Consider the following 24464-nt stretch of genomic DNA (forward strand, 5'->3'; position numbering starts at 1 on the left):
AACGCCAATTAGAAATGTCAAATGTTAAATCGTTTTTTAATAGAAAAAGAAAGAATAAAGGTTGGAAGAAGATTTGAAGATTATAATTCGAAGAAAAAAATTATGGTTTATATTTATATACATACACGTAGATATATTGGTGAGGTGGCATCATTTTATTATAAGAAAATAATATTATGGTGTCACTTCATTTTTATATCTGTGTACGTACATAGGTATATATTATAGTAATATGGTGAAAGATCATTTAAAATCCTTGGAGGTATGTATTATATTTTAATTAAATTATTTTATGTTTCATAAATTATTTATTTAATAGCTCATGCGGTTCCTACAGATGTATCCTGAAGTTCAAGTCACTAGGTCCTTACCAAAGAAGTTTAAGGTCATACCTGTCAAACCCATTGACTAGACTAAGCTAGTATCCCATTCCGTTGATCTCGTTTAGCAATGCTTCCCCCCTTCATCTTCTCTTGCAATCACCCGTGAAACACTTCCACCATAATAACAAATTTCATAATAATTTTCATATAAACATTTAAAAGAATTTAATTATTAACCATAATTCCAAAATCAAGCAACTGCTAAACATCATATAACAAATAATGGTTAACAACCATCTTCATTAACAGTTAATACAACGGATATAAATAACTACCTACTTCACATGGTTATGAAAGAAAAATCCGCAAAATCCAACGGCTATGAGCAAATTTTAAATTGGGTCAAAATTTGGGATGTAACATTTTTCAACTAACTAATTACTCCAACATTATAACATAATTTTCTATTAATGACTTCCCATCTTGCTGCTACAGTAATATAAATAGTGCCACATTAAAGTGCTGCTATAGTAAAATCTGCCTTCAATCAGTCCAAGACCCTCATAAAATCATCCCTTCACAATGGCATAAGCAACGGACAAGAAGTGAGAATGATATGAGCAAACTTCCAATCTGCCTGTAGCTGGAAATGTGCCCAATCTGCCTGTTAATGAAGTTGATAGCAATGAATTCCAAAAGCCAAACCCCAAGGGAATGACCTCTAGAATGTTACAAGAGAGGATAGACATCCTCTAATGCCAAGAACGGATCTGCAATTCACACATCAATTTTCTTCTCATATTCCACCTACCGAATGAAGCCACTAACGCTCCCTTTTTTTCTTTCTCCAAGGGTCCATTCCACTCATATGAGCAATGTGAGATAAAAGATGTGCGATATAAAACATATTAAAATAATCACTTATGTTTCCCTTAGGCACCTTTTTTGATTTGTACACATCCCTATAAAATTTAATATTAAAGTAACACTTTAATAGTTTACAACTAAATTAATTGTTACTTTAATAATACTTCAGACATAAAAATATATTAGCTAGCGGATTCCGAATAGCACGAGTGATAGCTTGTTGAAAAGCTCTCGCCGTGGAGTATCAAATTCAATCACCAAACTAGCCTCCCTTGTGTCCTGTTGACTTACAAAAAATAGTATGCTTGAAACTGAGTAAATCAATTCCGTTTTGGCTCAAACTGGAGATCACTAGGCCAAACACTCTAAGATCCCTTTAAACCCTTTGTTAGCCCTCGGGACCATGTAGAACTAGGCTAACGCACACACACTTGGTCGATTGCTAAAGTGGGGACATTACACACAGAATAGGGGTGAAGGAACTGCTTGAGATGTGTGCATGTCAGAAAGCATCCGACGAAGCCAAATTGCCCAATCTGCCTCAATAGTTCCTCGATATTCTACTTTAGTTGAGGAAAGAGCTATCACAATTAAAGTGATATTCTACAGTAATATAAATAGTGCCACATTAAAGTGCTGCTATAGTAAAATCTGCCTTCAATCAGTCCAAGACCCTTATAAAATCATCCCTTCACAATGGCATAAGCAACGGACAAGAAGTGAGAATGATATGAGCAAACTTCCAATCTGCCTGTAGCTGGAAATGTGCCCAATCTGCCTGTTAATGAAGTTGATAGCAATGAATTCCAAAAGCCAAACCCCAAGGGAATGACCTCTAAAATGTTACAAAAGAGGATAGACATCCTCTAATGCGAAGAACGGATCTGCAATTCACACATCAATTTTCTTCTCATATTCCACCTACCGAATGAAGCCACTAACGCTCCCTTTTTTTCTTTCTCCAAGGGTCCATTCCACTCATATGAGCAATGTGAGATAAAAGATGTGCGATATAAAACATATTAAAATAATCACTTATGTTTCCCTTAGGCACCTTTTTTGATTTGTACACATCCCTATAAAATTTAATATTAAAGTAACACTTTAATAGTTTACAACTAAATTAATTGTTACTTTAATAATACTTCAAACATAAAAATATATTAGCTAGCGGATTCCGAATAGCACGAGTGATAGCTTGTTGAAAAGCTCTCGCCGTGGAGTATCAAATTCAATCACCAAACTAGCCTCCCCTGTGTCCTGCTGACTTACAAAAAATAGTATGCTTGAAACTGAGTAAATCAATTCCGTTTTGGCTCAAACTGGAGATCACTAGGCCAAACACTCTAAGATCCTTTTAAACCCTTTGTTAGCCCTCGGGACCATGTAGAACTAGGCTAACGCACACACACTTGGTCGATTGCTAAAGTGGGGACATTACACACAGAATAGGGGTGAAGGAACTGCTTGAGATGTGTGCATGTCAGAAAGCATCCGACGAAGCCAAACTGCCCAATCTGCCTCAATAGTTCCTCGATATTCTACTTTAGTTGAGGAAAGAGCTATCACAATTTGTTTCTGACTATTTTATGTGACTGCACCAGTTCCTGGATTGAAGACATCCTTAGATGTAAACTTTTTCACATCAACAAAAGCTGTCCAATCTGAGTCTTTGGAACCAATGAGTCTAGGATCTTTGCTTCTGCTATACAGAATGCCAAAGACAGAAGTGCCCTTTACACATCTCCGCAAATGCTTCTTTGCGATCCAATGTTCAGCTCTAGGGGCTTTCATGAAGTGGGAGATATAGTTTACAACAAAACTAAAGGTCAGATGTAGTGGCAATGAGATAGAGAAGACTGCTCACAAGTTGCTTGAATGCAGATTCATCCACCAGAGAAGAATTCGATTTGGCTAACAGCATTAACCCTTTCATCATAGGTGTGGATGCAAGTTTGCAATCTTGCATCTGAAATTTGTCTAACAAACTCTTGGCATAGTTCGATTGGGAGATAAAGATGCTATCATCTGTCTTCCAAACCGCAAAACCTAAGTAGTAATGCAAAAGTCCCAAATTTATCATGTCAAAGGATTTTCACAAACTTTGTTTGATTTGCTCATAAAAGTGTTGAAGTACCAGTAGTAATTAGATCATCAACATAAATGACAAATAGACAAATATCACCACCAGTAGTTTTGATAAATAGATTGGAATTAGAAAGATTCCTCTAAAAACTCTGATCACTTAGGTACTTATCAATCTTTATATACCAAGCATGAGGAGCCTATTTAGGCCATAGAGTGCTTTTACCAATCTACAAACTTGATATTTTTTACCAACAACCTTGAATCTGGGAGGCTATGTCATATAGATTTCTTCTTGCAATTCAACATTGAGGAATGCACTCTTTACGTCCATTTGATGGACTTTCCAATCAATTTGAGTTTGAAAGATCCCAAAAGGATCCTTTCAATGAACTTCTGTAAATTTTAATTAAAATAATAGATTTTCCTGTGCTTCCTTGTGGTCTTAGGGAATTAGACAGAAGTTGAAGAAAGATAGCTTCTTTTTTTTGTATTTTCTAAATAAGTAAAACAATAATTAAGAACAACAAATAATAATATAATATTCAGTTAACTAGAATAGCTACAAATTGTACATGGCAAGATATGTAATCAATATGCCAGGAAAGGTGTTTACAAACAAAGAATGATGATGCCAGCTGCAAGAATGGACCAGCTACCCACCAAAAGGACAGAGATGGTTGACGTAATCTAACCAACAAACCACACGCCAGTTGAAAGGCAGCCGTATAGTCAGGCCAAGGTAGCAAGAAGATCCCAACATGCCAAACAAGACTCCTAACGTGTAATGCACAAGCACCCTCAATGCTGAACTTAACAATCTTTGTCAACTGCTGAAACAATATTGTAGAATGTTGCTGAAACCATCTATTGGGGTTTGCGTCCCAATAGCTAGGCTCTAGGGTTTGCGTCCTAGACCTCTAGAATTGCTCCTCAGGGCAAAATCGCAAATACTAAGAATGAAGATGTAAAAGATAATGAAAGAATGAGCCAACATTTCCTTTTATCTCCCTCTTAAAGCCAATCAAACGCTAAAGGGAGAATATGCCTTTCCCTTTATTATAAAATGACATCTTGTCAATTAAAAGGTCTTTATGCATAGGAAAAGCACCCCTTTCCTCAAATAACATAACTCTAGGTGCCCAAAGGTCTCCAAATGATGAAAATAAGTTATAATAATTCAAGACGTTTCCAACGAAACACATAGGTCTGCCTGACTAGATGAAGCCAAAATCCCCTTATTAGTCCAATTAGCTATGTAAATAGCTTTATTTTAATTTATTTAAATACAAACTTAGTCAACTGGAAAGCCAAGTTAAACTGGAAAGCCAAACCAACCAAATAATCAGTGAATGGGTCCTGATACCTGCCTGTGATTGATGTTGGGCAATGTGGGTGTGATGACCCTTACCACAAGGTCTCTGGAGACAATACTAAACTGTGGAGATTCTTTCTTTTTTTTATAAAATACTTGGCAATCATATGAGGAAGAAAAATGTAGTTTTTAAGACAACTAGTCAAATGAGAAGTGGTAATACCAACAGTATAAATTTATTACAGAATAGCTAACTCTTTTCTAGTAATAATTCGATGGAAACAAATCTGATACATACCAATCAGTTGTAAAGAGTAAATGATTTTTTATAAATATTCAAATAGTATCAAAACCTGAAGTTCGACCAATATTTTTGAACTCCGCTCCCGGTCCACAAATCGCTATTGCTTTGTGCAAACACTCTCTTCTGTCATCTGAAGTTCGAGCCACCCATACTGACGGTGGATTTCTTACTGGGTCGAATTGCGTCTCAGATTTGTCCCTATTTGTTCAAAGGAAGATTGCCCAATATTTTGTCTTGGTCGGTTCCCAATCAAACCCGAGTTCCTGCACACGTTATCGTCTCCCGCGATTTTCTTCAAAGGTTTTTCCAGACTTCGAGTGAGCGTCAGTAATGGCCGCGGGTGCTTAAAAATATCGCCAAAATTAATTAAAAAAAACACACTTCTGCCTGATAATATTTCCACATCTCCATTTCGAGGGTTCACGGTTCGGATTTGTAGCTCCCAATATGTTCCCCCTTTCGACCTGCCCTTTTGCAATTCACTCCTATTGCCGGCTAAGCATAAATCGAACCTTCTTGGACTGAGCCTGTCTGAATTCAGCTAAGACTGGGTAATGTTTCCCGACCGGCCTGGAGAATTTCCTGATCACCGATGCGCCATTATTTGTTTTCCCTTCAAATTCCTCCAATCCTGCAACAGTTAATTTCCTTTTGACTGATCTTTTAATGGTCAACAAATTACATAAATTGGCCTTAGGCCACAGATCTCTGTCCAGGTGAAATGACTGTGATATCACTTCCCGTTTGCAATAATTCGGGCGATATTCCACACCCTTAGAATTGCTTATCAATGGGAGTTTTCGTTCCCAAAGATAATATGAGAATTTGCAGACCAAGTGACTACAAATTGCTCCAAGAAGAATAGAAGTCGAATCCACAAACTGCCTGTTTCAAATGGGTGCCCCCTGACCTCTATTTATTCTTTTTTTTGGGAAGTCGCTGGAAGCTTCTAGAACATCTTGTTATAATAACTTATTATAATGTACTTTATTATTAATTAACTTTATAAAATTAAATAACTAACTTTATAAAGTTAAAAGTACAATCTCAATTCGACATTAAAACAAGCGGGCCCCACTTACTGGATTATAACTCTCCGAGAGCAAGAATGTAATCATCTGGCAACAGAATGACTCTCTCTCCAAAATTATTTGGCTACGAGAGTCAATGATAGGCAAATCCCCCGATGGAAGTCATGTCGCTAGAAAGGGGACATGACAGTCCGCCCTTCCTGAAATTGCTTGTCCTCAAGCAATCTCAAAGCTGGATGCTGCAAAATTGTTTCATTTTCCCAAGTGGCATCTTTAACTGGTAGATCTCTCCATTTGACCAAATATTCCCTGATTACCCTTCTGCGGAGCTGTTTTTCCCTGCTTCCTAAAATGAATTCCGGCACTAAGATCAATTTCCCTTCATCATCCAGAGGAGGTAATACTGTAGAAGGTACCACATTCTGCCCTAGCGCCTTTTTGAGGCGCGACACATGAAACACATTATACACTTTGCTATCTATTGGAAGCTCAAGTTCATAAGCCATTTCCCCTATACGTCTGGTGATCCTGAAAGGCCCATAATATCTAGGCTTAAGCTTTTCTGACCCACTTCTTTTAAGAGTAGATTGCCGAAATGGCTGAAGCATGAGGTAAACCATGTCACCAACCTCAAAGCTTCTCTCAGTTCTCTTCTGATCTGCATATTGCTTATATTGATTTTGTGCCTGAGCAATGTTATCCCGAAGAGTGCTAATAATATCTTTACTTTCTTGAATCAAATCCCCGGCACGTGGAACCCGGATATCCTCCATCAGCAAATCAATAAAACTCGGTGCATCATACCCATATAATGCTTGAAAGGGTGTCATCTGAATTGACATGTGAAAAGTGGTGTTATAGCAATATTCACACAAATAAATCCATCTCACCCATACCTTCTGCTAATCAGCCACGTAATTTCTCAAGTAGCCTTCTACCCACTTGTTCACTATTTCTGTCTGTCCATCAGTCTGTGGGTGATAACTAGTACTGGGTGTGAGCTCAGTGCCACATAATCGAAACACCTCCTTCCAGAAATGACTCAAGAATCTGCTATCCCTGTCACTGACAATACTACAGGGTATCCCATGTAACCTGAGAACTTCTTTGAAGAATATCTCGGCTACCTGTACTGCTGAATAAGTCGTGGTGATGGGAAAGAAATGAGCATATTTCATTAGTCTATCTACCACCACATAAATGCAATCACGTCCCTGAGCCTTGGGCAACCCTGTAATGAAATCCATGGATATGCATTCCCACTTCTGTCTCGGGATGGGAAGTGGCTGTAAGAGCCTTGCTGGAAAGGTGTGCTCCTGTTTATTCTGTTGACAAACAAAACACTCACGAACATATTGCAAAACATCCTTCTTGAGTCCTTTCCATGTAAACCGTTCCTGCACCTGTCTATATGTTTTAAAGTACCCGGGATGACTAGTTATGGGTGAATCATGAAGAGCCTGCATAATAGATCGTTTCACCTTCGATCCTGGGACTAAAAAGATCCGGCTCTTGTAAATGATCAAGTCATCCACAAGTGAATACCTAGCATCGACAATTGTCCCATCAACTATCCCAGATGCCCAAGGATCTCTAACATATTCTGCAATAATCAGATGCTTCCAATCCTCGAAGATCTCAATCATCGAACTAAGGTGCGGCCTGCTTGACAAGGCGTCTGCTACCACATTCTGAGTGCCCTTAACATATGATATATCAAAGTCGTATGCCTGTAGCTTACTCACCCATTTCTGTTGTCTATCATTGAGATCTCTCTGCCCAAGGAAATGTCTCAAACTGTTGTGGTTAGTTTTTATACAAAACTTACCACCTACTAAATACTGCCTGAACTTAGCTAATGCATGCATGATAGCTAACATCTCCTTGTCATAAATGCTGAATGTTCTCTCTGGCCCACGGAGTTTACTGCTCTCATATGCGATAGGGTGCTTGTCCTGCATTAAAACAGCCCCAATACCATCTCCTGAGGCATCACACTGGAGTTCAAATGGCTTCGAGAAATCGGGCAATGCTAGTACCGGACATGAAGTCATGATCTCCTTAAATCTGTCAAAACAAGCCTGTGCCCTTGCTGTCCAAACAAAAGCTCCCTTTTTAAGCAAGTCTGTCATAGGAGCTGCATGTCGCGAATATCCGCAAACAAATCTGCGATAGAAGCCACATAACCCAAGAAATCCTCTCAGCTGGGTCAGGTTCTCAGGAATAGGCCACTCCACAATAGCACGAATCTTATCAGGATCCATCCGCACTCCTTCTCTACTGATAATATGACCTAAGTATAATAACTCGGCCATGCCCAAATCACATTTGGACTCTTTGGCATACAAGGACTCTGCCTGCAAGGTATTCAATACTGTCTCTAAATGCTCCATATGCTCATGCCATGTCCGACTGTAAACCAAGATATCATCAAAGAAAACCAACACGAATTTCCTTAGCTGATGATGGAAGACCTTATTCATGGTAGACTGGAAAGTAGCTGGTGCATTGGTCAACCCGAATGGCATCACTACAAACTCAAAGTGTCTGCAATGACATCTGAAGGCAGTCTTCTCTATGTCTTGTTCTCTGACCCTAATCTGGTGGTAACCCGATCTCAAGTCTATCTTACTGAAGTAGCATGCCCCATGTAGTTCATCTATTAATTCATCAATTCGTGGAATAGGATATCTATTCTTAATGGTCTTCTTAATTAGCATTCTGTAGTCAATGCACATCCAAAGAGAACCATCTTTCTTTTTTACCAAAATTACTGAAGAAGCAAAAGGAGACTTACTAGGTCTAATGTGTCCCATTGCGAGAAGCTCCTTGATGGTTTTCTCTATTTCATCTTTGAGCCTCTTTCGATGCCTGTATGGAGTGATCATAACTGGTTTAGCACCTTCTTCTAATTCGATGATGTGTTCAATCCCTCTGTCAGGTGGTGTACCAGGTGGAATATCACTGAATACCTTACTATACTTTTCCCTCAATATCTGGATATTTAGATGATATTCTGTCTTTTGTTGTTCCTCCTTTGTGGGCATGAGAGTACACGTGGCTGCCCATTCAATATCATTATGCCTCACCAATCTTTCCAAATGCCTGAGAGAAATGGTTCAGATGTCACTATTTCTGATAGCTCTCAACACATGCTGCCTCCCATTTACCTCAAACTTGATCTCCATGTCCTTGAGACGGAAAGTGACTTCGCCCAATAAACGTAACCATGCCATGCCCAAAACGATATCCAAGTCGCCCATATTAACCACGTGGTAATCTGTTTTAAACTCATAATTATTCAGACGTAAAGGTATATCTCTGACCATTCTATTGCACTTAAGAGTGTATCCATCGGCAACCTGTACTCGGAGACCCTCAAACTCCTCTGTCTTGATTCCACGTCGCTCAACCAATCGTGCATCAATGAAGTTGTGTGTGGCACCTGTATCAACCAATGTGATCACCTTCTGTCCTGCTAGAACACCACGTAACCTAAAAGATCCCTCCTGCTGAATACTAGACAAACGTCCCTGCTGTAAATGTAACTCAATTTCTTCCTTTTGTTCTGAATTTCCTGTTTCTCCTTCAGGTTCTGAATTACTGTGATCATCCTCATTTGCTGTACTGTCGGAATCTGATCCTTCGTAATATGCCCACATAACTCTGTTGGCCTTTCCTTTAGGTCTCAGAGGACAATCATGGTCCCTGTCATATGGGCCTTTGCAATAGAAGCATAATTTCTTTCTGCGCAAATCGTTTAATGCTTCTGCATCCAAGGGTGATTTTCCTTTGGTTTCAATACTCTTCCCTTTATTCTTATCAAACTTCTTATTGTCTCTGAAAGAAGTAGTACTCTTGGAAGTGAACCTACTAGAAGATGCTGTTAGCTCCATACCCCGCGCTTTCCTCATGGCCTCCTGAAGTGTTGGTGGATCAAATGCCTTAATCCACCGCTTAAGGGGTTCGGACAATCCTTCTGTGAATAGGATAACCAACCGTCTCTCAGACACATCCTGTACCATAACTGACAACCTCTGAAATTCACTAATATAAACCTCCAAATTGCCTGACTGTCTTAACTGAGCGAGGTCGCGAAAATAAATTTCCGGATCCTTTTTATCAAAACGTTCAACCAATCTATCCACAAAGTCCTGGTAAGATGTCACCTGGTTGTGCTGCAACGTAACCATCCCGTGTGACCACCAATCATGAGCTGCTCCTTCCAAATGCAAAGTGGCATATCTGATGGCATCTATCTCGGACATAGGCCTTAATGCCAGAAATGTATCCAACTTATGAACCCAAGCCTGAGCTGTCATCTGACCACTACCATCGAAAGATGGTAAAGTGAGTTTGCTAACAGCTCGCTGCAACTCACTATCATGACCCCCTCTAGACCTCCTATTCTGAAAGTTGCTCCTCATAGGCTCTCTCCTTTGATTTAGATAGCGATCAAAGTTCAATAGTTCACGCACATGCGGGGGTAATGCCTGCCATTCTACAGTAGCAGCTCTGAGATCATCCTGGAAATCATCCGGCAAATCGTCTTCTCCTATCTCCTAAGCCTCTTCCCTTAGGAAGGTGGGACGAGTAGGCCTATTTGCTGTCCAAGATCTGCGCCTAGGAGCACCCTGTGATCCTGCCACACTTCTATTATCATGATCAGGTGTACCTCTACCTTGTTCCTGAATCCTGGGTTGAAAAACTCTCTCCATTATGGTAGTCAAAGCTTGTAGTGACTGAGCTATTTCTTGCTGTCCGGTAGTCATGATTCTGTAAAACTCTCTAGTTTCATCGTCATCAACTCTGGGAAATCTAGGGGGACTCTGTAACTGTCTCTCACCCATATCTCTGCCCTTAAATATTGTTCTCCTGCGAATATAATATCTGGAATAGGGTTGCATAAAATATTCTACCCAACAGGATGGCAGGACTACTGCTCTGATACCACTGTGATGACCCTTACCACAAGGTCTCTGGAGACAATACTAAACTGTGGAGATTCTTTCTTTTTTTTATAAAATACTTGGCAATCATATGAGGAAGAAAAATGTAGTTTTTAAGACAACTAGTCAAATGAGAAGTGGTAATACCAACAGTATAAATTTATTACAGAATAACTAACTCTTTTCTAGTAATAATTCGATGGAAACAAATCTGATACACACCAATCAGTTGTAAAGAGTAAATGATTTTTTATAAATATTCAAATAGTATCAAAACTTGAAGTTCGACCAATATTTTTGAACTCTGCTCCCGGTCCACAAATCGCTATTGCTTTGTGCAAACACTCTCTTCTGTCATCTGAAGTTCGAGCCACCCATACTGACGGCGGATTTCTTACTAGGTCGAATTGCGTCTCAGATTTGTCCCTATTTGTTCAAAGGAAGATTGCCCAATATTTTCTCTTGGTCGGTTCCCAATCAAACCCGAGTTCCTGCACACGTTATCGTCTCCCGCGATTTTCTTCAAAGGTTTTTCCAGACATCGAGCGAGCGTCAGTAATGGCCGCGGGTGCTTAAAAAAATCGCCGAAATTAATTAAAAAAAACACACTTCTGCCTGATAATATTTCCACATCTCCATTTCGAGGGTTCACGGTTCGGATTTGTAACTCCCAATATGTTCCCCCTTTCAACCTGCCCTTTTGCAATTCATTCCTATTGCCGGCTAAGCATAAATCGACCCTTCTTGGACTGAGCCTGTCTGAATTCAGCTAAGACTGGGTAATGTTTCCCGACCGGCCTGGAGAATTTCCTGATCACTGATGCGCCATTATTTGTTTTCCCTTCAAATTCCTCCAATCCTGCAACAGTTAATTTCCTTTTGACTGATCTTTTAATGGTCAACAAATTACATAAATTGGCCTTAGGCCACAGATCTCTGTCTAGGTGAAATGACTGTGATATCACTTCCCGTTTGCAATAATTCGGGCGATATTCCACATCCTCAGAATTGCTTATCAATGGGAGTTTTCGTTCCCAAAGATAATATGAGAATTTGCAGACCAAGTGACTACAAATTGCTCCAAGAAGAATAGAAGTCGAATCCACAAACTGCCTGTTTCAAATGGGTGCCCCCTGCCCTCTATTTATTCTTTTTTTTGGGAAGTCGCTGGAAGCTTCTAGAACATCTTGTTATAATAACTTATTATAATGTACTTTATTATTAATTAACTTTATAAAATTAAATAAATAACTTTATAAAGTTAAAAGTACAATCTCAATTCGACATTAGAACAAGCGGGCCCCACTTACTGGATTATAACTCTCCGAGAGCAAGAATGTAATCATCTGGCAACAGAATGACTCTCTCTCCAAAATTATTTGCCTACGAGAGTCAATGATAGGCAAATCCCCCGATGGAAGTCATGTTGCTAGAAAGGGGACATGACAGTGGGCCAATTCCCATTCCCATCCCTAAAAACTAGGGATGCTTCTAGAAACTAGGGAATATACCCTGTCACCCTGAAACTGAAATCGTATACTTCAATTCTGATCATTGCCACAACCTCCTAAATTTTAGGAAAATCCCTAAAATTAAGGAACTATCCCGATTGGCTCTCAAACTAATTGTAGAACCAACTACAGTTACTGAGTATCCAGTATAAGTCTCTATCCACCACTGCTAGCCTACGAGACTCCAATAATAGGCCAACTCTCATGACTCTGTTAGTCAAACTAGAGAGGGGACATGACAATCCTCCCCTCTCGGAGATGCTTGCCCACAAGCAACTGCAACGCTGGATGCTGCAAAATGGACTCACCCTCCCAAGTGGCGTCTTCTATGGGTAGACCTCTCCGGCTCACCAAGTACTCTCGAAGCACCCTACTCAATCGTTTCTCCCTGATGTCAGGAATCTCTTCAGGGACCAAAGTCAATTTACCCTCTTCATCCAAAGGAGGTAAATTGTGTGATGTTGTAATATGCTGCCCTAGTGCCTTCTTCAGGCTTGACATGTGGAACACATTATGAACCCTACTATCTAGTGGTAACTCGATCTCATAGACTACCTCTCCAACTCGCCTGAGTACTTTGTAAGGTTCATAAAAACGAGGCTTGAGCTTCTTAGCTCCTCGTTTAAGGGTGCTCTGTCTGTAAGGTTGTAGACAAAGGAAAATCATGTCACCCACCTCAAATGCTCTCTTCGTCATGTGCCAATCAGCGTACATCTTTTGCTGATTCTAAGCATGCTGCAAGTTCCCCTTGAGAGATCTCATGATATCTTGGTTCTCCTGCAACCAATCTTGTGCCAAGGGAACTCTGCTGTCACTGAAAGCCAATTCAACAAAAGATGATGCCTCGTAGCCATAAAGAGTTTTGAAGGGAGTCATGTCAATGGACATGTGGTGCATAGTATTGCAACAATATTTGCCCAAATATAGTTGACGCACCCATGCCTTTTGCTACCTTGACACATAATTGCACAGATACCCTTCCACCTACTTATTAACTAATTCAGTTAGTCCATCCATCCGAGGATGGTAGCTAGTGCTAGGGGTCAACTTTGTGCTTGCTAGCCTAAAAAGCTCCTACCAGAAGGGACTCATGAACCTGTTGTCCCTGTCACTCATTATGGTCTTGGGGAGACCATGGAGTCTAAATATCTCTCTGAAAAACAACTCGGCTTCCTGTGAAGGAAAGAAGTGGGCGTACTTAGTCTACCTGTCCACCACAACATAAATACAGTACTTCCCCTGAACTCGAGGAAGACCTGTAATGAAGTCCATAGATATCCTTGTCCTTTTCTACTCCGGTATAGGCAAAGGCTGCAACAATCCAAACGAAAAAGCATACTCTGACTTGTTTTGTTGACAAGTCAAGTATTCATGAACATGGTGTAAGATATCATCCTTTAGACCCTTCCAAGAGAATCTCTCCTGTACCGCCCTATAAGTCTTATTATAACCCGAATATCCTACTGTAGGAGTATCATCGTAAGCATGCAAAACGTGCTCTTTCAACTGTGATTTAGGAACAAGGTAGACCCTACCATTATAGTAGATGACATCATCCACTACACTATATCCGTCGTCTTGTGTCAACCCATCCATGATCTCACAAGCATGCTGATTTCTGGAATACTCAACTAAAAGTTTAGCCTTCCAATCTGTCGAAATCTCGCTCAATGAACATAGGGCAGCAAGTGATGGCTTCCTGGAAAGTGCATTAGCAACAGTATTGTTCTTCCCCTTGATGAACTCTTTGTCTACATGAAAGGCCTTGCCACCCTGAGGTATAGGTATTTTGGACTTCACAAAACATGTAGCCCAAAGTATGTCATCATGATGAATAATAGTCTCCAGCGTGCGGGAAGTTACCTCCTTAGGACCACCATCTGAAGTCGCCCTCAAGATAGTCTTCTTTGTTCTAGAAAGAAACTCCAGCTACATGTAGTGGTGGTTAATGATGTTCGTCCAATACCCTGTAACCACTGCATGCCCAAAACTACGTCATAATCATCCAATGGTAGCATATAAAAATCATCTGTTAGAGTATAGTCCCCATCTGGATGCTAAGCTGAGGAATCCTTCGAGTACAACTCAGAACGACCGTCTACAACCTTAACTCCAAAATCAACAAACTCCTTGGACTGGAACCCACGCTTGTCAACTAGCTTCTGGTCAAAAAATTTGTGCGTGACACCTGTGTCTACTAAGCTCATAATTCGCTGGTTGTTTCTCAATGTACCTTTCAAACAAAAGGCATGAAATTTGGGATAATTGGAGAGAGTAGCCATAGTCACTTTAGTTGATGCCAAGGGCTCCAAAGTGTCTAGGTCTAATTGTGGGTGTTCTTTCTCAACCTCCTTCCCACTATCCTCAGTATTAGTATCAGGTATCTCCTCATCGCCTATCTTAGTTGTCACCTCTATCAAATGAACCTTGCCTTTACCAAGGCAACGATGTCCAGGCTCCAATGGCACCTTACAGGAGAAACCTAGTTTCTTCCTCCTCAGCTCATTCCTGGACTCCTGGTTCATCCTGGGTGTTCTAGAAGGTGGTCCCCTTTCGTCCTGGGAAGTTTTGGCCTTTTGGGGAGGCCAAGAATCCCTGGAAGATTTCTTACCAACCTGATAAGGAGTAGGAGGGGTGTCTAGTCTAAATGCAACATCAATGGTCTCCTTGAGGGTGGTTGGCCTAAATGCTCGTACTAGTCCCTTTTCCCTGTCCTGCAAACCCTCTCTGAACAACATCACACAATGACTATGAGACATGGCCGAAACAATGACTGCAATATGCTGGAACTCATTCACAAAAGACTCCACATTCCATATCTGCCTAATATGTGCCAACTCCTAGTAGTATGTGCCTAATATGTGCCAACTGCTAGAGAATTTCCTTGTAGGGAGCACATCAAAAGGGTGGAAGCATTGTTAGAAAAGAATTGTGTATAGGGGCACCACCATCATTAGGCAAATTGTTGTGAATATTGAATCACCATGGCTAAGGGTAAATGACTAGGCAAGCAAGAGTGTATGTTGGGCAATACCATGAGCTCTAAATGTAACATCAATGGCCTCCTTGTGGGTGGTTGGCCTGAATGCTCATACTAGTCCCTTTCGCCTGGAACTCATTCACAAAAGACTCCACGTTCCGTGTCTGCCTAATATGTGCCAACTCCTAGTAGTATGTGCCTAATATGTGTCAACTCTTAGAGAATTTCCTTGTAGGGAGCATGTCAAAAGGGTGGAAGCATTGTCAGAAAAGAATTGGGTATAGGGGCACCACCATCATTAGGAAAATAGGTATGAATCTTGAATCACTATGGCTAAGGGTAAATGACTAGGCAAGCAAGAGTGTATTTTGGGCAATACCATGAGCTACTTGGTCAAACATATAGAAAATTATATAGCTATCATTATCATAATTCATGTTCAGAATCATTACCTTTATTGTTCTATGTTGGCATCTCCATTTTTCTTCTATATATATATATATATATATATACACATATATGTATATAAATGTATAATGCCACCATGATATTAATTCACTAGCTCGTCTTTATTAACATATGTATAAATATATATGTGCATTTATATATCGAGATGATGTGAGGTTAGAATAAATCATAATCCTCCAAATTACACATGTATACAGATATACATATTTTAATAGATATGACCTTGGGCATAATAATAGCACGATGACATCATTTGATATATATATATATATATATATATATATATATAATTAACTTCTCAAAGGAACTCTTAATATTTCAAATTTATAACTCTCTATGTGAGGTGTTGAGGGCACCCTTTTTAATCTTTTTGAATCGGTGACCCAAGAAGCCGATGATCTTGTTTTTAAACTGCCATCTTTGGCCATGGCTTAAGTTCAAGACTTATCTCTTTGACAAGGATGGCATCAACTTCTTTTTCTTGCATTCGAATCCTTCTTTCCATTCAGCTCTTTCTTTCCATTTGGCTCCTTTCTATTCGGGTTTTTCTTTTCACTCGGCTCCCATCACTGTATGTGAAACTCAGCATTGCTGTCATACTGGTTTTCTGTATTAGACATTCACTTTGGCATTCTACTGTTTAGAACATTGTGAGCCAGCCAGTCGGGACTAGCCGAGTCATATTATCATTGATCAGGTTACGTAGATACGTCTGCTCTTATATATATATATATCAGAAAATTGATTCAAGTTTTGGTTTAAATATGCCATTGTTCTTCATCAAAGTATATCAATGATACAAATCGATTAATAATGTTCAGTTCATTATGGCCAAACTTCCTTATTTTATTCAATATCTATGGCGAACTATTATGTATCAAAATCAGATCGAATATGCAATGTGTGCCTCTTATCTTTGAACAGTTTGGCCTTTACTTCTGATGATACAAATTTCTTATTAAACAAGAGTGAGGTCTTTGAGTTGCAAAGACAGCTTAATGTCAGGAATGAATTATCATCTTTGCATCAGCTGAGTGCCAGCAATGAACTGCTCATGGAAGAATTCCATTAATGATCGAATACCAAGGACTCACCCTAGCCGGATGGCCAATGAAATGGGGTGAAGAGGTGAAGGAGATTCCTGCAAAAAGGAAGAACAAAAATCAGAACTATCATATAACTTATTTATTTAAACCTTTAAGAACTTCCAAGTAAGCTCATATTTGTCCAATATGTACCTTGTTGTCAAGTCGAGTGGTGGAATTAAGTACCAGGATGCTTAGTGGATGGACAAGTTGTACCATGTCTATTCCAAGTAGGGAGGGCTTTTCTCGAATGAGATTATGTGGGAATATTTTAAGGGTCCACAGTTGGGAGTTTAAGCCCCTGACAATGTTTCCCCTCTCCACAAGATGTTAGGACATGCACCAGACCAAGATAAGTTATGCTTTCAAACATTTGTTGGTAACAGGTATTTTACTTTTATGATGTTGACACAAGTAGAAGATATGATGGATTGATTTATATTGTCGATTCAGTTAGTTCCTTTAATGAAAGCAACTTTTCTTGTCAATGTAATTGACAACTAGTTAGATCGGTTGATCTTCCAACTGAACATGGAATATATCTATTTGCAAGAGATAGGTTTATCTGTTGGATTCTTATTTCAATCTTTCATTTACGTGAATAATGAATATGAGCATATCTTCTAACTGTATGTTTTTGCCATCGTTAGCAATGGAAAGAGAAGGGATGATACAATGGTATTTGATGCCCTAAACGATACAGTGGTATTTGGTGCCCTAATTGATATAGTGGTATTTGATACCCTAAAGGATATAGTGGTATTTGATGGTATTTGTCATTTCGATAAGCGGTATATATGGACTAACCTGGGTTTTGCAGAAGCATCCCTAGACAGATTTCGGTTTTGAATTTTACGGTATGTAGATTTTAAATTCTTTGTTAAATTCATTGATGGTGTCTACAATTATTAGTTATGAAATTTCCGTTCAACTGATTGTAACCATTAATCTCATTCACCTGAACATAACTAATATAATTGTCTTCCTATGAATGTGAAGTAATAACTGTATTTTTTGGATATGCTAGTTGTTAGTTAAGACCCAAGAAAAGTGTTTGTTACATTTAACCTTTGTACAAGATTGAGGCTCATAAGCACTGTGAATGTTGGCTATAAAAGATAAGTTAATTGTATTCTTCTGTTTGCTTTTGTTTCTAGCTGATCTACCCTCAATGAGCTCATCATTATGGAGATCACCTATGGTCTTGGCCTGACCTTTTGGGTCAGAGTGTAGTACTGACATCTGATTCTAGGATGGCTGGAACAGGATAACAAAATGTAGATTAATATCTTCTTGAGGAAAGTTGGGTGGTGCAATATGATGCCTGGGAGACTCCGCAATTTCAAAGTTAGAGCATTTGAATCCCTTCCATGAGGTGGACCTAATGGAAGACTAACACCCAAATCCTCTGCTTGCAAAGGTTAATCCTTAGGACTCAAAATAGAGGAGAGCTGAAAAGGTCTTTTTTCTTCATCAAAGGCAAAATCCCAATTGATTATGAGATGATTAGTGTCTATATAAATCAGCTGATGTGGTTTTCATTTTATCTTTTGAACCTGAGCTTCTAGCTCGTGGAATCTAGTTTTGAGCACTTTGCATCTAGGATCTAAACATAAGATGAAGAGCCAAAAACTTTTAGGTGAGTGATTTTAGGCTTCTGTCCAGATCAGACTTCATTTAGAGTCTTCTTCGTAATGGCATATGTGGGAGACCTCTTTAGAAGATAGACAACAATGTGTGCTGCTTCTGCCAAAAAGTTCTTTGGAAGATTCCTATGTTCCAATATACCGGGCCATCTCGGTGATTGTGCGGTTTTTCCATTCAACAACCATGTTCTGGTGAGAGGTGTAAGGTGTGGTACAAAAGTTGGAGAAATCAAAAGAACAAATTCCCCCCCATTGACTGACCTAAGAGTTATTATTTGTTGATTTGACTCTTTCTACCAATGCCATAAATTTATGAAAGAGGCTAACACTTCTGATTTTTGTTTAAAATACACCTGTGCATTGTAACTAAAATCATCAACAAATAACAAAGATACTTGGATCCAGTAAGTGAAGTTGTGTTCATTGGTCCACTTTAATCAACATGAACCAATTGTAATTCCTTGGAAGCTTGCTGAGTATTGCCATCCGAAAATGGAATCCAATGTTGCTTTCCAACTTGATAAATATTGCGAACTCCATGATTAAGAGTCTGAATCCTGGGTAAGCCAACGACTAGATCCTCCCCAAACTAGTTGAGACAGATAGTGTATGTTTAGATGCCCATATCTTTGATGCCAAAGATTGTTGGTGGAAGAAATTTTGGTTTTAGCCGTTACAGTGACCACAATGTTGTGTCTCAAGCAACCTGTCAAAATCTTACAAATTATAGCATTAATTTTTTTAAAGCAAGTTAGGTAAATTTAAAATGTTAGTTTAGTCATATCTTTTCATTGGATCGAACATTTTGATCATAATGGAAATTATTTCATATGGGATACAAATAATCGATTGGAAAGATGAGATGATCTATGTAATTCAATCCCTTCAAAACATGGATCATCCTTATTTTTGTCAATTTTGTAGTCATTGAAGGGTTTGCATTCAAACTTTTTGCTGAAATGGATTCAGCTTTATTTTTTTTATAGTTTTACTTATGATTATAATCAAAATTGACAATTAACTCTTTCTGCATGGTATTTCTGTGTTGACTGTCAGGATTGGATAGCAATGTCTTTAGTTTAAGTTTTTTAAACAGTTGTGCTTCATTCACATGGAAGATGATTGATGTGACAATTTTTGTAGGTTAGGTCATTCAAGCATGACTCATCTTCCAATTTTTGAAGTTGCCACTCGAAAGTTATCTATGCATTCAACATTTTCGAACCTAGTACCAAACAGGAAGTGAAGGCCAGCCAACTTCAATGTTTTTTGACCACAGAAACTGAGTTAAACTAAAATTGACTAAACTTGTATCCTATCCACAGTTAGCATACATATTGCTTGATGAAAGGATGACGATGCATCATAATTCATTATCCAATGGAAATGGAATTTGAAAGCTGACCAAAGTGGATCACTATTAAATTTACAAGCTAAGACTCCAAACCACAGCAGATTAATTGTTGATTTTGACTGAATAGTTGTTATTGGAAATTTTTTGTTTAGATTTGAAGACTTCATTATCAATAATAATTTGTTGGAGAGTCAATAAAAAAGGTAATTGAAAGAAGTTAAACTTCCTTTCTAATTGTTATCTGATGTTATTTCAGGTTGATAATTTTATCCATGCAGATATGCATCCTGGAAATATTCTGGTTCGTATGAGATCAGATAGACCTTCTAGTAAACACCTTTTCCCATGTAAGCCCCATGTGGTTTTGCTCGATGTAGGTATGACAGCAGAGCTCTCTGAGAATGACAGGCTCAATATGTTGGAGTTCTTCAAAGCTATTGCAATAAGGGATGGCCAGGCAGTTGCAAAGTACACTTTGAAGTTTTCAAGACATCAGACCTGTCCTGATCCAGATGCTTTCATTAAGGTACGGGGCTTTTCTTTGTACTGTGTAATGGTAGATGGAAAAACAGAGTGCTTAAATTATGTACTCTTTTAAATGCAATGTGCCTATTCAATCAAAGGGCTCAACATTTGATTTCCATTAAAAATTTGCATTTCATTTCAACATTTCACCAAGTTTCCCGGTATTGCCATTTGTATATTAGCTTTTATTATTCTTTTGGTTGTTGTAGGATACAAATATTTTATATCTGGAATTTACTTTATCACACATTTATATTTATTATTGTTTGCCTTCAAGTTTATAGATTTGCTTCTGAAGGTCATTTTTGGGTAGATTTGAGGAAAACATTCATTTGGATGAAATTATGCTCTATATGCATCAAAAGTTTTAGTGTTTACCCTTGATCCATAAACCAGTGAAGTATTTAAGAGATTCCTGTTATTGAGATTTGATGCCATCTTGAGGTTTGAACATGTTGTAGAAGTGTAAATTGGTTAAGGTACATGCTAGGTAAAGCTGCAATCCACATAAACATGCGCAATCTGTTGGCTATTGTTATCTGTGTCCTTTGAACCTTTATGCCAATTTCACTACCTTGTATGTAAATGTCCACATCAAATGTTTACTTTGGTAGTGAACATCTATGTTTTGCATTTGGATTTATTATCATCTTTTGGAACACTACCCAACCTGTGTTGTTGTGTGTTCATTGGGCCTGATCTAATGATATTTTTAGCATGGAAATTTTTTTAGTACCTTTTAAAGTTTGCAACTAATGTGGAAGATATCGAAGCTTTGTTTTAAAAGAGTATAGAATTTCACTTTGGACATAATTAACCTATTTTGTTAGTGAATGCATGAACTAGATATAACTTTGGAAGATATCTGTGTTTGTTTTAAAAGAATATAAAATTTCACTTAGGGCATAATTGACCTGTTCTTGTTGTGTCATAGTTTGTTAATGAATGCATGAACTTTAGATATAAGTTTATAACTTATACCTTAATTCTTTAAATGTAGTGTCATTTAACATTGATAAGGAAATATGTTGTTTATGCACTATTCATTGCCTATTTTCAAGATTTTGAGTTCGTACATTGTTGTGCTTCCATATGTATGCAGGATGTTGATTCTACATTCAAATTTTGGCGTACACCGGAAGGCAAAGATTTACATCAGTCGGATTGTATGCACAAGTTGCTTGAACAAGTGAGACAACATAGAGTGAATATTGATGGAAATGTATGCACTGTGATGGTGACAACATTGGTCCTTGAGGTATGTGGTTCGGATGAGGGAAAAGTATTGCCAATAGTAAAAGTAAATAGAGCCAGGAATGGGGATAAGTAACATACTCTAAGTTGCAAATAGAATCTTCCAGGCACAGTGCCCTTATGAAACAGGGGATATCATATCAAATTTCAATGAGTAGAAAATAAAAAATATTAGTGGTCCTATCAAAATAGTAGTGCAATCGCTTCATCATGCAGTATCTATATTTAAATTTTTGTTTTGGTATTTATGTAACATATTGATTTTATCAACATTTCTTTTTTCCCAGGGTTGGCAAAGAAAGCTAGATCCAAGTTATGATGCCATAGAGACATTACAGGCTCTAATTTTCAAAGCTGATTGGACTGAATCTCTGTTGGATACAATTGGTAGTGTTGTGGCCCCATAACATTTTGCAACAGTGAATTGTGGTTTATTAAAATATTTCACAGCAGATGCATGATGATGCATTTTGTGATTCATTTGAGTAGCCTTGGTAGATTGATTTATTAACCTGTTTAAGCCACCCCATAAATTATAGAGGCAGTGAAAGCACAAATTTTGTTACACAAGGATTGTTGTCATCACAAAAACTAAAACTATTGTTTCTTTTACTAAACTTCATGCAGCCACTGGTCTGTAGAGAAAACAATCATGTACCAGGAATCTACATTCAAATTTTGTTTGTACCATATCCACACGAGTCTAGATTATTTAGCAAACAACATTTAAGGATGATACCATCTGTATATTTTGATTCACATTCTTTTAAAACTTTTGAGTGCTCTTTTTGAGAAGCAATTGTGGAAGGTCGCTTTTCGAAATAAAGATGTATAACGGTATAGTGTTGTACTCAACCATGAAAGTTATTAACTCATGCACTTAATTTTGATACTGAAAAGTAGGCATACAAGAATTCTCTATAATCTCTTCCATAACATAGGCACACACTGATGCAACTTCATTTTTCATTTGCTCATCATTATGATTAATATTTTTTTCACTTTTCTTTTGGTTTTCGTTCTTACAATGACATGCATGATTGAAATAGGCAAAATTGTAGACAAAACCAAGTGTACGGAGCAATTGTTTTTTTGGATGGGTAATTGGTCAAAGCTGAGATTAATTATTATTATGTGTTGAGATGGTGTAATTAAATATTATTAATTACATTTTACATAAGTTTACTTAGGATAATACATTGTCATATTAATTATCATATATACACATATGAGTTTGCATTTTATTTCAACACATTGTTTTGGAGAGATCTACTTGTGTTGCAGTTGTTATCTCATACCTCTTTGTGTGTGAGATCCACCTATTTCTCCCATCACATATTCATTCTCTTGTTGTCGCACATACTTTTTGTACCATGAATGATGATTCACCTTTGGTGGACATGCGATTGCACTTTGTGTAGTTGATAGGTTATCACTTGCATCGCTCCTAGTTATCATGCATTGCTTATATATTAAGGCATATCTACATTGTAATATATTGGGCATCTTATTCATTGTATTGTTGATCATTATTGACATAATCAATTTGATCATATCATTTTACCTCTCCCTCTTGTGCTTTTAGTTAAGCTTCTAGATCTTGGCATTTTCATTCTTTGCCCTAAGCAAATTCTTATACAATATTAGAGTCATAGGAGTGTTATTGCATAACCTCTGGAGAATTATTTGCTTCAATTTTGGAGGGCCACGATTTAGATTCGGAGGTGCAACAACGTTGAGAGCAAGACTTGAACTTGCTATTGTGTCCAGGTGGTTGTTTCCATAAATTTTGACTATAAATTTGTCTATATCAGGTAAAAGTCAAATCTAAGGCAATTGTGTTTTGCAAATGGGCCTTCAGTTGGCTGATCTCTACACATTTGGTAATATTTTTTAGAAATTTTTATTTTAAAATTTGAGAGAAGTACATCATGGGTAAAATCAATGAATATACCAATCATCTTGCAATTATATTTTTTTATTGGGGATAATTATGCATCATGGTCGAAGGGCATCCTTGCATATTTTAGGTGGATAAAAATCTTCCCTAATATTTATGGACTCATTTCTAAGCGAATATTCAAGAATAAAAAGTTTTCTTGGATTCAAAAGAAAGTGGATATCAAATGATTGATTGCTTACACCATGGGTCTTTTCTATTCCGATGTAAAGACCTTTCTTGAGTATTTTAACTGCCTACACATATTTTAGACCATTATTTTGGAGCCCTTTGGAGATCCACGTGTTCCTCCATTCCCACAAGATCTAGTTGCAGATTATCTCATTCCGCTTGATGATGCAAATAATATTTCCTATGATAAGCACACCTCATCAATTTTTTTTTTGGGAGAACACGAGTCTTGATTGTTAACTTGCATTTTGTCACCACAAAATCTAGTTAACATTTTGAAAATTTTCCAACTTAGTTTTACATTTCTCTGAGCCAGTTAATTATTTATTTGGATAACATTGATCAACCAATCGACTTCAATTGATATAATGAATCCTTTATTGAAGGCTTTCGTTAAGTATTTTTAGTTTTTTTTTTTTTTTGAGCCTATGCTAAATTTTTGAAGCCTTCAACGTCATTTTTATCATTTTTGAGTGTGCTTGTTTGTTTTTGGTCTTTTGGTTTTGCTCAAATCATTTCTTTCAGTTTTCCTTTTGATTTGGTTTATCTTAGGACTTAATTGGAGTTGGTAGTCGTGCCCAAAAGATGGGCTCTCCAGATGCAATTTGATGCAGGAGCACCGAGCTTGGATTTTGG

The 24464-nt window shown here is 38.0% G+C and overlaps 1 protein-coding gene across 1 annotated transcript in view; it reads left to right on the forward strand.

Moving 5' to 3' along the window:
* The window catches only part of LOC149551244 (uncharacterized), an 83384-nt gene extending 60847 nt beyond the window's left edge, over positions 1-22537 (forward strand). Inside the window, exons 4-6 of the mRNA XM_089786806.1 lie at positions 20175-20444; positions 21546-21701; positions 21985-22537. Coding sequence (XP_089642932.1) covers positions 20175-20444; positions 21546-21701; positions 21985-22104 — 546 coding nt within the window. The 3' untranslated portion in view covers positions 22105-22537. The remainder of the gene's footprint in view (positions 1-20174; positions 20445-21545; positions 21702-21984) is intronic.
* Positions 22538-24464: the final 1927 nt, after the last annotated feature.

Source organism: Cupressus sempervirens, chromosome 6, assembly GCF_028749045.1.
Source record: "Cupressus sempervirens isolate cs-2001-9-10 chromosome 6, ASM2874904v1, whole genome shotgun sequence".
Lineage (NCBI taxonomy): Eukaryota > Viridiplantae > Streptophyta > Pinopsida > Cupressales > Cupressaceae > Cupressus > Cupressus sempervirens.